The 15201-nt window shown below is 49.9% G+C and overlaps 1 protein-coding gene across 1 annotated transcript; it reads left to right on the top strand.

The window, feature by feature from the left end:
- Window positions 1-493: 493 nt before the first annotated feature.
- On the top strand, window positions 494-14440 carry TEX44 (testis expressed 44). The gene is made up of 3 exons (XM_072637434.1): window positions 494-1518; window positions 12803-12926; window positions 13303-14440. The coding sequence occupies exon 3, from the start codon at window positions 13523-13525 to the stop codon at window positions 14318-14320; it is 798 nt and encodes a 265-aa protein (XP_072493535.1). The 5' UTR covers window positions 494-1518; window positions 12803-12926; window positions 13303-13522; the 3' UTR covers window positions 14321-14440.
- The last annotated feature ends 761 nt before the right edge of the window (window positions 14441-15201 follow it).

Genomic DNA, 15201 nt, shown 5'->3' with positions numbered 1-15201 from the left:
ACTGGGGCCAGGGCCAGGAGCTGGCAGGACAGAGATCCAATGGAAAGGGGAATTGGAACAAGGAGACCAAGAGGGGCAGGTGGTGCCAGCCAGGAGAGATGGGCAGGAAAAGGCCAGGCCATGGAACCCGAAAGTACAACAAAGGACGCTTCAGGATTGGGGGCCTTCCCAGAGTCACCTACAGCTGGGAGCTCAGGACCCAGTGACCTGTCTGAGGGTCTGGGCCCTTTCCAGGGTAGGGTTGGGCCTTCTTCAAAGGTGTCAACTAATCTTATGCCTGACCAGGGCTGGGAGGACCAATCAGAGGGTGGCCACATCTGACCACTGGGTTTCTGGTGAGTTCTGGGCGTTTCCAGCCTGGTAATTCTAATAGCCTAAGATATTGATAAGGACAAAGCTGAACTAGGATCACATGACCTTAGAGCCAACATTGGGAGGAGCCCAAAGGTCCTCATATCCAACCTTTTCACTTTAAAGTTTAGGGAACTGCAGGGAAGTTGCCTGCCAGGGTCCCTAGAGCTACCAGTGCCTTCCTCTTTTAGATCATCTTTACCTACTCTGCATCGACATCTTGGATGCACCTGGTTATTTAGGCACTGTCTCCTCCATTAGAATGTGAGCTCCTTGAAGTCAGGGGCTGCATTTTGCTTTTCCTTGTAACCCCAACTCTTGGCCCAGTGCATGACCCATAGTAGGTGCTTAACAATTGCAAGTCACATAATCATTTCTCTAATGGCATGATCTTAGGCAACGAAGGACAAGCACAAGAATCTGTGAGTAGATGCAGCTGCCTGAATGGGGACTCAGCTAGCTGGGTCACTTAGCTCCTCCTCTCCTGCTTGTCTCCAGTTCCCCTTCCTTCTCCTCTCCAAAGGAAGGTAAATTTGGATAGCCAGAAGATGCCCAAGTAAGTTGGGTTTTACTACCTAGATTATTTTCTTTCCTTTCCCTCCCTTTTCCTTCCCAAAACCTTAAACTTACTGCACTCTGAAGCTCATATGTTGGACAACTCTAGGCCCCTGCCTTTGAGCTCTCTTCTGGATCCTCCTGGCTTCAGAGTGATTATTAATAGTCACTGTTGCTGTTTCCTTCCCAGCCTGAGGTCTTTCTTTTCTTTACCTCGTTAAAGGGGCTATCCCTGGCTACTTCTTATACAGGGCTATTCAGTGAAAGGGTTGTTACCTTATTCTAAGTAAGTACCTGAATAGACCTTGACCTAAAGGGGCCAAGGTCTCCCCTTTCATCCTGATGAATATCTGGTCACTGGTCCCAGATGGCTCTGGAGGAGAGGTGAGGCTGGTGACCTTGCAGAACCTTCCCTCACTCAAAGTTAAGTGCAAGTCGCATCGTCATTTCTCTGATGGCATGGTCTTCAGCAACGAAGGGGGAAGAAAACAGCTGCTACTCCAACTACTCCACTACTGCTGCTACTGCTCCTACTGATGATACTACCAAATGGTGTTCACTAAATTATTTAGTGTCGTTTGTTAAATTTGGTCTTCACAATAATACTGTGAGGTAGGTGTTATTATTATCCACTTTTTACAGATGAGGAAACTAAGTGATTTGCTCAGCTAGCAAACCATCTGAAGTAGGATTTGAACTCTAGTCTTTCAGACTCGAGACTTCCAGACTTTTAAAATTCTTATAATAATAATGGTAATAACGGATCTGGTCAGCAGGGGGCGGGGCGTGCTTGCGCTCCATTTCTCCCTCTCTGCGACTGCCCAGACCTCACCTCCCTTCTCTCTGCACCTCTCTCCTCTTTCCCATTGGAACATAAGCTCCTTGAGGACAGGCACTGTCTTGATTCTGTATTTATTTTCCAAGCGCCAGGTTTAGTGCTGAGTGCTCTTAGTACATAGTGTATAGTACAGCTTGGCCAACTTTTCATTCATTCATTTCAGGCTTGCCAAGCCCTTTATGGACAGTATCTCCTTTAAGCCTGGCCTCCTGGCAGCCCATTCTGGGCTTCAGTGACTCCAACCCTACCCAGCTGAATGGGCAATGTGGGGAGAGTGGAGATGAGCTTGGACCAGCCAAGTGAGTGGAGGGTGGAAGCTCACTGCCTCCTTGTGCAGAAACGTAGAGAAACTGGAGTTCATGAAACTCTGGTGGCCACAAAGGCCATAGGGCATGATGACCCATTCTAACTGCCTGTCCAGGGACCCTCCCTAGGCATGCCAGGTCATAGGCAACCGGACAACCCTTTGTTGTTGTTGTGTAGTGTTTCTCAGTCCTGTCCACTCTTGGTGGCTCCATTTGGATGCTGGAGTGGTTTGCTGTTTTCTTCTCTAGCTCATTTGACAGATGAGGAAACTGAGGCAAACAGGATTAAAAGACTGGCCCAGGGTCACACAGCTAGTAAGTACCTGAGTCCAGATTTAAACTCATAAACATGAGTCTTCTTGACTCCAGACCCAGCACTCTGTGCACTGTGGTGCCACCTGACTGGCCCAGTGCTTTGGGACAGAGATATTGGCCCTGAGTCATCTAGGATTAGTGGGAAGGGTACTTAATTGGGAATGCCCTGTTATGTTTGGGTTATGGTTCCTTCTTACTCTTCTGCCCAAACCACATTAGGGACCCCAGATATACACAATATATACCTTGTAGACAAGGTAATCTTAGAGGGGAGGGCATTGGCAGTCGCGGCAGGGTGAACACCAGGAAAGAGTGAGCCAAGGACCCTAGGAAGCTCAGGTGGAGATGTTCCAAGCATGGTGGAGTGTCCAGGCAAAGCCATGAAGATGGGAGCACGGCATCCCACATGGAGCAGCACAGAGAGAGGAAGGGAGGAAAGGGGAACTGGGGCCAGCTTGGGGAGAGTCTTAATGCCAAACCAGGGACAGACGCAGCTCCATTTGGTTTTGTCTTTGTGCTGGGCTCTCCTCTGACAGTCCTGGTCTGGCTAGGTGACCTTGGGCAAGTGCTTTGACCTCTTTGCTGCTCTAAGCAATTCTCTAAGACCAAGTGAGGACTGATCTGCATGGGTAAAGGGCCTTTCCTCACCAGAAATTCCCTATACACTGAAATAATAGCTACTGATTTTTCAAAACTGTTTTGCAAACCTTAAAGTATTATCCATGTCAGGTAAAATAATAATAAACAATATTCAATAAATTTAGCAAGTAATTGTCATAATAAAAATTACTATTTTCTATTAAAGGGTGAGGGTCTCAGGTGAAGCCAGGCTTGAACTTGCTCCCATGGTCTGCCCATCTAGAACCAGACTGATCTGTGGCCCAGCAGGTAAAGAAGGCTCATAATGTGTTTGCTCCATTGAAGGGATTTTCTTGCTCAGGTGTACCGTTGGAGGTGGGGGGCCGGGGTGTGAGAAGGTAGAGGGGGAAGGGAGCCAAGCTCAGGCTCCTCAGCCCTGAAGACCCTATTATGTGTCAAGGAGCCCTGGAGGGATTGTCAGCCAGAGGGAACTGAAGATACTACCTCACAGCATGCTAGAAGCTCCTGGGGACATGCGGGTCCTCCTGGGACTGCAGCAAACAGCTGAACTCCTGAGAGCTGGACTGGTTGGATACTGGGGGAGCCCAGCTGGCACCCTTGTTCAAAGAGGCAGATATGCCCAATCTAGACCAGCAGCTATGTAGTAAGTGTCTACTGTGTGTGTGCTAGGCATTGTGCCAGGATCTAGAGATACAAAGGTCCAGGCCCCTACAAGAGCTCACACTCTGTCTGTGTAAAAAGAACGTCTAGAATCCAAGGATTTCTTTCTTCTTAAGGTTTTATTGAAGCTTTTTGTTTTTACATCATAGTTATTTTTCCACAGTCCCTTCTTGTAAAATAAAAGTTATAAAAAACCAACATTAAGAAACAATGCCTGAGAGTGTACGTGACGCTCCATAGCCATAGGCCCTCACCTCTACGTTGACAGGTGTATGTTCTTCTCATCTGTTCCCTGGGCCTAGGTTGGTCTTCGCCTTCCAGCTGAGTTCAGCTGTCTTTCTGAGCAACTTCTGTTGACGTCTTTGTGTATATGGCTCTACTGCTTCTCCTTCCTCCCCTCTGTATCACGTCAGTCCTCCCAAGTCTCTCTGAATTTTTCTAATCCACTCTTGCCTACCCAGATTCCACAGTGTTCATATACGGCAATCTGCCAGGCCATTCCCCAGTTGGTGGCAGCCTGTCTGTTCCCATGTTTTGCCAAGATGCTGTTGGAATACGTTTTTGGCATACAGGGCATCTTTCTGTGGCCTTGATTTAGAGCTTTAGAGTCACCGAGTCAAACCCCTCAGTTTAGAGATAGGGATGTCGAACCCCAGAGACACGAGATGACACCGTAGCTGAGGGTAGCTGACCAGGGTTGGTCTGACTCCACTCTCAGCCTGCCTTAGAGGGAACCCCACCCCCACCCCTAGCTTTCCCTAAGAGCTGGTTTGGGAGGAAAGCTTTGCCTCCTCTGGGGCTGAAGGCTGCCCAGGAGCTGAGAAAGGAAAGTCTGGGCCTGCTGCAGTGCCAAGGAGAAAAGCAGTCAAAGCTAAGTCATTAAAATGACCCAACTCCAGCCCTGGGGAAGCCTTCCTTTCACTGGAGCAGCTGACCGGGGTCAGTGCTGATCCAGGAAGGACAGTCTCATGAAGGGCGTGGCCAGAGCAGGGAGTGGTTTGGCCAGGGGGTCAGCTTGTCTTGCCATGCCCAGGGAGCCATGGTTCCTACAGTGGACCGACTGCCTGAGCTGTCCTGGCACAGCTTCCAGTGGATAGACCTTGGAGGGCAGCACCAACTTCCTCTAGGCTTCCACTTGTCACAGCGCCAGGGCTAGGGCCTTGCCAATCCCCATGGGAAAGGTTGGGGGGAGGGTTAATGCCCAGTTCAGGGCTGGGAGGGGGGAGCAGGGAGCTGGGTAGAGCCAGGGATGCTGGGTCCACCAGATCAGGACAGAGGAAGGAGAGAATCAAAGACTAGCCAGGTCCAATGGGGTGGGCTGCCAAGAGATGCAGACGAATCCAGATGGGACTCACTGGTGGATGGAAAAGCTAAGAGGGAAATGCCAGGAGTGGAAACAGCCTAGGAGACAGAAATACAGGAAACTTGGTCACCATGGGGACGCTGGTGTTTCAGGAAAAGGAACAGCTGGGGCCTCTTTGGGGATGTTTTCCAGGGTGTGGTAGCCATGCCTGGAAGGTGTACAGCAGGCTGCTGCAGTTACCAAGAAGTTAAATGCCCTTTTCAGAGACACCCTCCCCCAAACCACAGCTCCCTGGTGGAGGGAAGGAGAGGCCCAGGGCAGTGGGGCATTGGATTTAGAGCAGGAAGGAAGCCTCAAGTGCCTTCTTTTAGAGTGGAGGAATCCTGAGGTCCAGAGAGGGGAAGAGGATGGTCTACAGTCATGCAACCTCCAAGGAGCAGAGCCAGAGCCAGGATGGGCCAGACCAGGTGGCCTTCCCAAACCTTGCTTCTTTCACCCATTTGCCTCCACCCCCAACCTTGTCCCCAGCCTCCCTCCAGTCAGCTGAGGGGGAACTTAGGAAACCCACATCTGTGCTTCTGTGATCTTTGTAATCTCCCCCTCCTGATGGTGTTACACCCCTTGAGGCCAGGCCTTTTGTGCTAGTCTCAGTTACCTGTTGTTGGGCTAGGGAGAAGACAGGAAAGGAATAGGTGATCAGTCGATACTAGTTAACTGACTGGCTGCATGGATGCATGGCTGGTGGATGGGTGGATGGATGAAACTCAAGATTAGGTTTCTGAGTTTAAGAAGTCCTGCCCTCTCCCACACTCATTGCCTGAAGAGGTGGGCCACATTGGAGTCAGGAAACCCTCACTCAAATTCAGCCTCAGACACTGACTAGCTGTGACACCCTGGACAAGTCATTCAACCTGTTTGCCTTCAGTTTTCTTACCTATGAACCAGGAATAATTACAGCACCTGCCTCCCAGGGTTGTTGTAAGGATCAGGTGAGATCGTGTGTACAAAGGGCTTTGGAAACCTTCAAGTCCCATATCGATGCTGGCTATTCTTGTTACTGGGACAGCCCGGTGCCAGGTCAAATCCGGCCTCAGACACTTCCTTGCTAGGTGACCCTGGGCAAGTCATTTCATCCTGTTTGCCTCAGTTTTCCCATCTGTCAAATGGGCTAGAGAAGGAAATGGCAGACCCTTCCAGTATCTTGGCCAAGAAAACCCCCAATGGGGTCAGGAAGTGTTGGGTGAGACTAAACAACAATATTTTTGTTTTATCAGTAGCATTACTGTTAGTATTTTTAGCTAGGCTGGTTCTAGGGCTGCAGAGACACTCTGATCGTCCCTCATGAAGGAGCAGGGCAGAGAGCAGCGCAGGGCAGTGAAGGCTGATGCCCCCTCCCCACCTTACAAAAACCGTGGAGCTTGGCATTTAGCTAACAGACAGCTGCTTCAGTAGAAGATCCAAGCTTTGTCCTAAGAAGAAATGAGAAAAGGTACTTCCTCCCCTTCCCATACCCCCTTTTTTTTCTGCTGAGGTGGGGGACTATGGGTATGGAGCACGGTATACACTGTCAGACTCAGCTGATGTGCCGGTTAAGTTTTAGCTGAACTACATTCTTTCCCCCCACCCCTGGCAACTTATTTTTTATTCTTTGTTAGAAGGGATGGCTCCCTGGAGGGGGGGGGGTAGTAGAGTGGGAAGGGGAGATATTTGGGGAAATGAAGGAGATATTAAAAACGAAAAGCCGTCAATCAAAGTTAAACTCACAAAATGAAGACAATGATGGGAAATGGCTGTGGCCAGGCTTTCTCTCCCCTGACCACTGAGTGACTGAATAACTTCTGTCCTGGGCCTAGGCCAGAAGCCTGCGGGGTGGGGAGGAGAGGGCGACTGCTCGGCTGACATCGTCCTGACAAGCTGAGCCTGTGACTTCTGGGCTCATGCCCCACTGACATAACTGCTTCTTACAAACCATTCGTTGAGAGCAGGTGCTGGGGACTTGCCTGCTTTCCCTGGTAGTACTTATGGGATGCCCATCTGGAACCTGGGTTAGCTCTTCCACCCTGGCTCCAGGGGGAGCCCACGCTTATTTCCCTACCCCTAAACAAAGAGCGAGGGAGTTTCCCCCCCCAGAATTCCACTGTCTTGGAAACAGTACTGATTGTCTAGGTTCCAAATCCCATGACAGGAAACCCAGGAGGGGGAACCCGAAACCTTTGGGAGCCCAGGAATTTCCCCTTGGGTATTACTTTAACCTTATTCCAATCTGCTGCCTCTCCAGCTTCTGCAGCAAAATGGCAGTTGTTCAAAGATCACCCAAGATTGGGGATGCTTTCTATACATTAATAGCCAATACATATATAGCACCTACTCTGCGCCAGCTACTGTCCTAAGTGCTTTTTATTAACATCTCATTTGATCCTTAAGGTAACCCTGGGAAGTAGGTGCTATGTTATCCACATTTTACAGATGAGGAAACTGAGGCAGGACTTGAACCCATCTAACAGCCTCCAATTGAGCTCCTGTCAAAGGATCATCTTCCTGCCTCCCAGGTGTAATGGCAATCAAATTAGGATCTTTTGCCATTTTTTTACTAAAAGTGCCTTCCTTTTATGAATGCAGATCTAAGAACCTGTGGTAGTAGGTCTCCCAGTGTATGTGCTGTTACACCAGGCTATCTCTCTCTCTCTCTGAGATTACAAGATAAGGAGAGTCTGGGGTCCAGATTGGTGCAACCCCAGGCCGCTGGACATTCATGGTTCCATAAACATTTATTAAGCAATTACTGTGTACAGCCAAACCCTGTTCTAGGTGCTGGGTATAGACAAAATGGAAATAGTCTTTGCCCTTCTATTGGACATAATCCTTGTAGGTAGATGTTGGAGTCAGTCAGAGCCAAGCCCACCTGGATGGGGATCCTCAGTTATTCTTGGGTCTATGACCTCGGGCCAGGCCCTTTACCTCATGGGCCTCAGTTTCCGTACCTGTAAAATAAGAGGCTTGGATTTGATGGAAGATTCCTTCTAGCTCTACAGCTAGGAGCCAATGATCCTAGGACTGACTCCCCAAGCCCTCAAGCAAGGCCTGGAATCCTGGGATAGACAGAATCCCAGCCAAGCCCTGAGAGGAGCAGACCTCTGGGGCTGCTACTGTGGGGGCTGATAGGACAGCAATCTGGGTAGGCAGGGTCAGAGGGCATTGAAGCCACACAGGGGCTGCCAGGAGGGAGGCAAAGGGTGCCAGCTGTGCCTGACCTTCCTGTCTGCAGAGGCAGGGCATGGGGCATTGCCTACGAGAGCAGGAAAATCAGAGGATCTTTGCTGGAGGTCATGAAACTGGCCCCCTTCCAGGGCACAGGAAGGCTCAGGAGGTGGGAGCTACAAGCAGATGCCTGTTGGAAATTTACTTCTTGGGAATCTTCCCCTGCTCCTGCCCCACCCACCTTGTATGTGGATAGGTGAGCATGGGTGTCTACCTGTTTCCAGTCTTGTTGAGAGCCTGGGATGGCTGCTTTCCTCCTCCATCCTCCATCTGCAGCCAGAAGAGTCCTCAGAGGTCAACACATAGAACCCTCTCATTTTACAGATGAGGAAACTGAGGCACAGGACAGAGGAAGTGACGTAACAGGGTAGTAAGTAGCCAAGCTGGAATTCAAACCTAGGCCCTCTGAATTGGATTCAAAGTTCTTGTTGTTGGGCCATGATCCTATTCCTCAGGGTCTCTCTCTGACTGGGTGAGGGGGTAAATCATTAGGAATTCTGGTCACAATCACAGAAACCGGAAGAAGCCCAGAGCTTCCCAACAAGGAATCCCCTTGACAAGAGGTCATTGGGCCTCTGCCTAAGGACCTTCAGGGAGGACCACCCATTCTCCATCCCCACCTCCCAACACAGCCCATGGCACTTGGGGACAGCTCTCTGGCCTAGGAAACTCTTTAAACCAAACCTAACCTTGCTCCTTTGCATCTTGAGCTCCACTCTCCCAGGTCAGTCAATCCATACGCAGTTTTTAAACACTTGCTATGATAAGTGAGGCACTGAAAATACAAAGTGTGCCAAGGCCCTGCCTTCATCTAGCCTGCATTCTACCAGGGATCATGCCCCCTAAATGACTGACAAACATTCTGATGTTAATTTCATCCTGGAGGTGATAACTAGGAAGTCAGTGGAGTTTATTGAATAAAGAGTGACCTGGGCAGATCTCTTTGACATGAGTGGAGGCTGGACAGTGGTGGAGAGACCCCCCCATTTAAGAGACTACACCCATTTTCCAGAGAAGGTGATATCCAGGCTGGGGGCTGTGTGAGTGGAGAGAAGGAACCCAATATAAGATGCCGTCAAAGCAGAGATGACAAGAAGTGGTAACAGACAGGATTTACGTTCATGCTGAAAGGGGGCAGGGGATGACATCAAAATTAGGAGACTGGGTAACTGGGACATGGTGGGGCCCTCAGTGGGTGAAGGAAAGGAGAATTTGGAGAAAACAATAATGAATTCTGTTTTGTAAATAAGTTTGAGACATCTGTTGGATGGGTAAAACAAGATGCCCAGAGGCAAAGTTGGTCAGCTCTTTTGAAAAAGGAGGATAATCACCTGTCCCTGCCTGGTTTGAGTCGGAGGACCTGAGCTTGAATTCTGATTCTTTCCACCTTGTGACCTTGTGTGACCTTGGGTCACTTCACTGCCCTGGGCCTCAGTTTCCTCCTGGGTAAAATGAAGATTGTACTAGATGATCTCCAAAATCCCTAAATCTTTGATCTTTCAAATTTAAAATGAGAAGAAGCAGAAAAAACATCAAGAAAGTAACAGCTGACATTTTGCTGGTGCCTCAAGGTTTGCAGAGTGCTTTGTATCTCCTTGTACCTGGTGCAGCAGCTCAATGCGTTTTCCACTAGTGGGTGGAACACAGTAACATAGTGCCTGCCTTCACCCTCTGCCTTGTTGGTTCCCCCCCCAGGGAACCATATAGCTCTCTAGGTCCTTAAGTGTGGCCTAGAGGTCACAGGTTCCTCACCCCTGCCCCAGATGAATCACCTGCCTGAAGTCTTCCAGTTTGCCAGGGCTGCTGAGAATTTAAGTGACCTCAGACAAGTCCTATCCTCTCTCTGGGCCTCAGACAAGATGACTGCTAGGGTCCCTGGACCCCAGCTCTGCATCCGGAGATCCGTGGAGCCAGATCCTATAACTTGGGCAAGTCACTTAACCCCAACTGCCTCATCCTGGGTCATCTCCAGTCATCCTGATGAATATCTGGTCACTGGATTCAGATGGCTCTGGAGGAGAAGTGAGGCTGGTGACCTGCACAGTCCTCCCTCACTCAAAACAGTCAAGTTCAAGTCATGTCATCTTTTCTCTGAGGGCATGGTCTTCTTTGGCAACGAAGGACGAACACACACACAAGTATACACACACATATAGTTACAGCAGGCTAGATTGCAAACTTGAGCACAGGAACTCATTTCACTTTTGAATTTGTATCTCCAATGATTATCAAACAGTAGGTGCTTAATAAATGTCTGCTGATTGATTGGGGGCATTTACAAAGTCCCATTAGCATCTCTAGGTTTTCATAAACCATGTCCTTAGGATTCCAGGATCATAGATTTAGAGCCTGCAGAGAGACCTTCATGGCCATGCTCATTTTCAGAGGAGGACTTCCCAAGGTTACACCAGTAGCCAGTGGTAGAGAAGGAATTTGACCCAGCTCCTCGGCCCTGACCCAGTTCTTCCCATCCTCTGCCTTCCAAAGATCCTGGCCTCCCTGCTGATCCCAGAGGTGGGAGATCGGGGCCAGGACTGTCCAGCCCTGACTGGGTTATTCCTGGACCATGATTTCTGGACAGTCATGGAGTCCTCATGTCCCTGGGTTTCTCTTTCTTGCAAACCATCCTGGTAGGAGAGGCTGCGGTGGTTAAAGGAGTCCCAGCATCGAGAATTCTCCAAAGTCCTGGGTCTCAGTTTGCACTGGTGTTGTGAAAAGATCCCTAGCTTCTGAGTCAATGGAACTGGCTTCAAATCCTGACTCTGCCGCTTCATACCTTTGGGAACTTGGACGAATCTCTTCATGTTGCTGTGCCTCAGTTTCCTCCTGTGTAAAATGATTCTGCTAGCTTTACAGTCAGGATGCCCTGAGGACACGCACCCCGCCAGAATCAGGGCTGTCCTGACTATCAGGGTAAGGCTTCTCCCTGACTTTAAGAGGTGACACTATTCCTGGGAGCCAGGAAGCCTGGGTTTTAGTTATGACTGCTTTCATCTAAACTCCTGTGTGACCCCAGTAAAGTTCCTTTCCCTCTCTGACCTGATTTCCTTGAAGCAGCTGGTAGGTACATCGAAAGGAGGATAGGGACCCCACCTCTGCCACTTGTTACTGATGAGACCTTGGACAAATCAGCCTGATGACCTCAATTTCTTCCTCTGTAAAATGAAAAGGCTGAACAAATGGTCCCTGAGGTCCTCACTGTAAGCTAAAGAAATGTATGTAGGGGGACGGGTCATGTGGTATCAGACCCATACTGCAGCGATAATATTTAATATCATTTTTGGATTTTAATAAGGGCCAGAGCTTGAATTACTCAATCAAGACCTAACAGTCTCTTTGTTCTCTGAAGTAAACTCAGAGAATACCTCTTCTTATGTCAACAAGGCCAGAAGGGACTGACTTAGCATACTTTATGAGACCCTTAACCCAAGACACTATCTTGAATGATGGGACTTTTTCCATATCTTAATATTTTGTGAACATATACTATGTTATGGCATGTTAATGGTAAAGAAAATACATGATATCCTGGGTCATAATTTCAATTGAAACTTTGTCAGCTCCCTTATCTTACTATATTTACAACCTATCCAATTAAGAAATTCTTTTCTCACGGTCTAGTTAAACACATATGGAGACCATAAATCTGAGGGACACAGACACCCTTGGATTGTCCTAAAACAGATTTAAGCCTGGTCATTCCTGTAACAGTCAGTCAGAGATTTCCTTCTGGCTCCACGGCCACATAACCACCAACTTTAAGAGAATAAACAAGATGCATTCAGCCTGTTTGCCTTTTTAACCAAACTTTCAGGTCGACAGCAGCCACCACCAGGAAGAGTAGGGAGCTGCTGAAGACCAAAGGGCAGGGTTCCATGGAGCTGTCCACCACTAGGTCACCAGGAAAGTCAGGTGGAGGGGAAGAGGATTTGACTTCCACAATCCACCTCTGTGATTGCATCCTATGACGGAGTTGGGGGGCAGGGGAGGAGGACCCATCCTTGGCTTGTTTCCCTCTTGCTGGGGATCAGGCTCCAGAGTCCATAGGAACCTTGACTTGGAGGACCTAGTGGTCCCAGAGTTCCAGATCAATAGACAGGCATGAGAAATCTACAGACCATGGCTAAGGGGTGAGTATGGCACCATGACATTCCTCCTGCCTTCCTGCCTCTGTTTCTTTTGTTGGCTTTTCATCCATATCATATTCCCTAACTGGGGATGTTCCCAAAGGTCCAGGACCCTCCTCTCTTCTCTCTCTACACATACACTCTCTCTCTTTGTGACCTCACTAGCTCCTGTGGGTTAAATGATCATCTCTCTGCAGATGACTCCCAGATAGATCTTAGGGACAGATCCAGGTCCGGCTCTGGGGAGCTAGTATGGAATCACCAGCTGCTTACTGGACACTGTAATGGGATATCTTGGAGGCATCTTAGACTCAGTCTGTCCTTATCTTCACCCCCAAACTCACCACCATCATTCCAGGAGTGCAGATCCTTCACTCCTCACTTACCCTAAAAATCCACCAGGCAACACAGTGGAGACAGCCTGGCTTCAGGAAGACCTGAGTTCAAATACTGCCTCAGATCATTACTCCCTTTTCTCATGTTTCCTCAGTGCCTGGCACAGAGAGCAGTCCCTTCCATACTTGTTGATCAATTGATTGAAGGCCCTGTGATATAAGGGCTGTGAGGTGGAAGACCCCCTCCTACCATGATGAGCTCATCTCGAAGGCCTCCAGGTAAAACCCTCCCTGGCCTAGCCCAAGGGGTCCTTCCTCAGGAATATCAGGCATCACCAATAAACTTCCCACTCCTAGAGATCAATGGGGTAGCCCAGGTCATGGTCCACTTTGGCTTTCTAAAGTTCTGTGAAGGTCAGCTAGTGGTGAAGAAAGGATGGCCTTCAGGCCTTTTCTGACGGAGAAGGAAACCTGGCCTCCAGCTTGGGGAAGGTCCCTAGCCTGGATGGAAGCTTGGACCCCATCCCACCCCATCCCACCCCACCCCACTCCCAGCTTGTCAGTTGAGTCTTACCACCTCCCACTCCCCTCACTCTATAGCTTGGTGTTTTGTTTTTTTTTTTAAATTTCTTTTATATCTGCCCAATCGACTCAGGTACCTTGCCTCAGTGGCCTGGGGATTCTTCCTGGGAGGAAGATCTCCAGACTCATCCCATGGACGAGGCTCCTACTCCTGGTGCCTGTGACATCATCAGCTCTCCCCTGGCCCCTGTGACCTCACTGCCTACAAGGGCCCAGCCCAGCTGGGCTCCAGGACCCCCAACAAGTTCATGGCCACTTGCCTCAAGACCACCTGCAAGTGGCAGAGGGGATAGATGAGCTCCTTCTCATCACAGGATGCTGGAGCTGTCCCCACAGAAAATGAAAACCCTGAGACTGCCGTAAGCAATAAGAATGATGTGATCCCCCTTCCTAGCGGCAAGTCAGAGCCTGTCAGTGAAGCAGACCAGAACCTTACTCAGAATGATGATAACTCCTCTCTGATCTACTTGGACGCCGGGGAGGTCCTACCTTTATCCAAAAGCCAGGACTTGAGTGAGGATGATGCTCACATCCCCAATAGCCAGCTCTTGCTCATCTTTGAGAGGGAGATGTTGCCTGAACTGGAGGCTGCCCAGTCTAACAACTCCATCGTCTGCCCCCCGGTTTACAACCCTGTATGCCAGGTGGCCATGGCCCCCCAGCCTCTCAGCCCACGGCCCAGCACTTTCCTGACTGGTGAGGACGACAGTGATAATGACAGCTACATGAGGTCCATCACCAGTCTGGTGGGGGGTGGGGAAGGGCCCATCCGTTCTCTGACTGACATCCTGGTCTGGACAGAGACAGCCATGGGCACAGCCACTGGGCTTCTGAATGCCAGCCACACGTCCATGACCGACATACTTCATGGCACAGGGACTGCCCTGCGCTCCATGACCAACCTGCTGAGTGGGGCCCGATCTGTTCTGACCTCTGGGCTGTTGTCTGGAACTGGTAACGTGCTTCGGACCATGAGCCAACTGATAGGAGACATTGAGAGAAGAACCGTTGAGGGGATTCGCTTTGCCTTCCGCTTTGTGGCCCACCACATGTCTCCCCATAGGAATTACACTGACTGCGACAATGGCTAAGACCTGTGGGGCCAAGGTGGCTGCTTTCCTGCCCCTCATTGAACCCTTCTGCCATTCACTCCCCCATCCTCTTTTCCTTAGACCAGGCCAATAAATCACCAACGCCCGTTTATTTTTTAAGCCCCTGCCTTGTCCCTTGTCCCCGTGGTGGGGCTGGGGTGAGGGGCAAGGAACAGGAGTTCTGGCTGCCCAGGGGAAATGGCACTGAAACTTAGACACAGGAGGAAGGTCTGGGTAGACCTGAGTTGAGTAGTGAGGCATTAGATCACTCACTGGCAAAACCTTGCATGCAATAGCAGGGGATTGCCCAGGAAAGGAAGATGGAGGCAGGGACCTGCCCTGAGACCTGAGGTCAAATCAAAGAAGCAAACAGCTGGAGCTTTGGCCTCCTTCTTAATTAGATAGGGCTGGGAAAGAGAGAGGGTCAGGTGAGCAGCAGGAGCCGGGTGGAGAGAGCTCACAGACAGCCTTCTTTCTTCCTGGGGTTCTCTGGAACTCTGGTGAAGGATTGGGGACACCCTGGGAGTCATTCATTCAACACCAAGTCTTGGGGGACACACTTGGAGTGCCTGGTGCTTTGCCTTGAAGGGCTCAGGGTCCAGCAAGGCTAAATAAGATATGGGTGAATGAAGACAGCCCAAGGCACTCAGGGGAAAGAGGCTTCAGCCTGATACCAGCAGGAGCTACAAGGGGGGAGGCCTACAGAAGAGTTGCTGATCAGGGAAGCTAGGAGCAAGCGGCTGTCCCCTCCCATCCATCTGTCAGCCCCTTCCCCCATGCCTCTGAGGACTTCTAGTTCTGGGATCTCCCCTCCCCACTAGCAGCCAACATTCCTTGGGCTTGAAGAACACCTCCTACTGGGAGTCGGAGATCCCCGATCT

This window comes from Notamacropus eugenii, chromosome 2, assembly GCF_028372415.1.
Source record: "Notamacropus eugenii isolate mMacEug1 chromosome 2, mMacEug1.pri_v2, whole genome shotgun sequence".
NCBI lineage: Eukaryota > Metazoa > Chordata > Mammalia > Diprotodontia > Macropodidae > Notamacropus > Notamacropus eugenii.
This window is presented reverse-complemented; position numbering and strand designations above follow the sequence as displayed.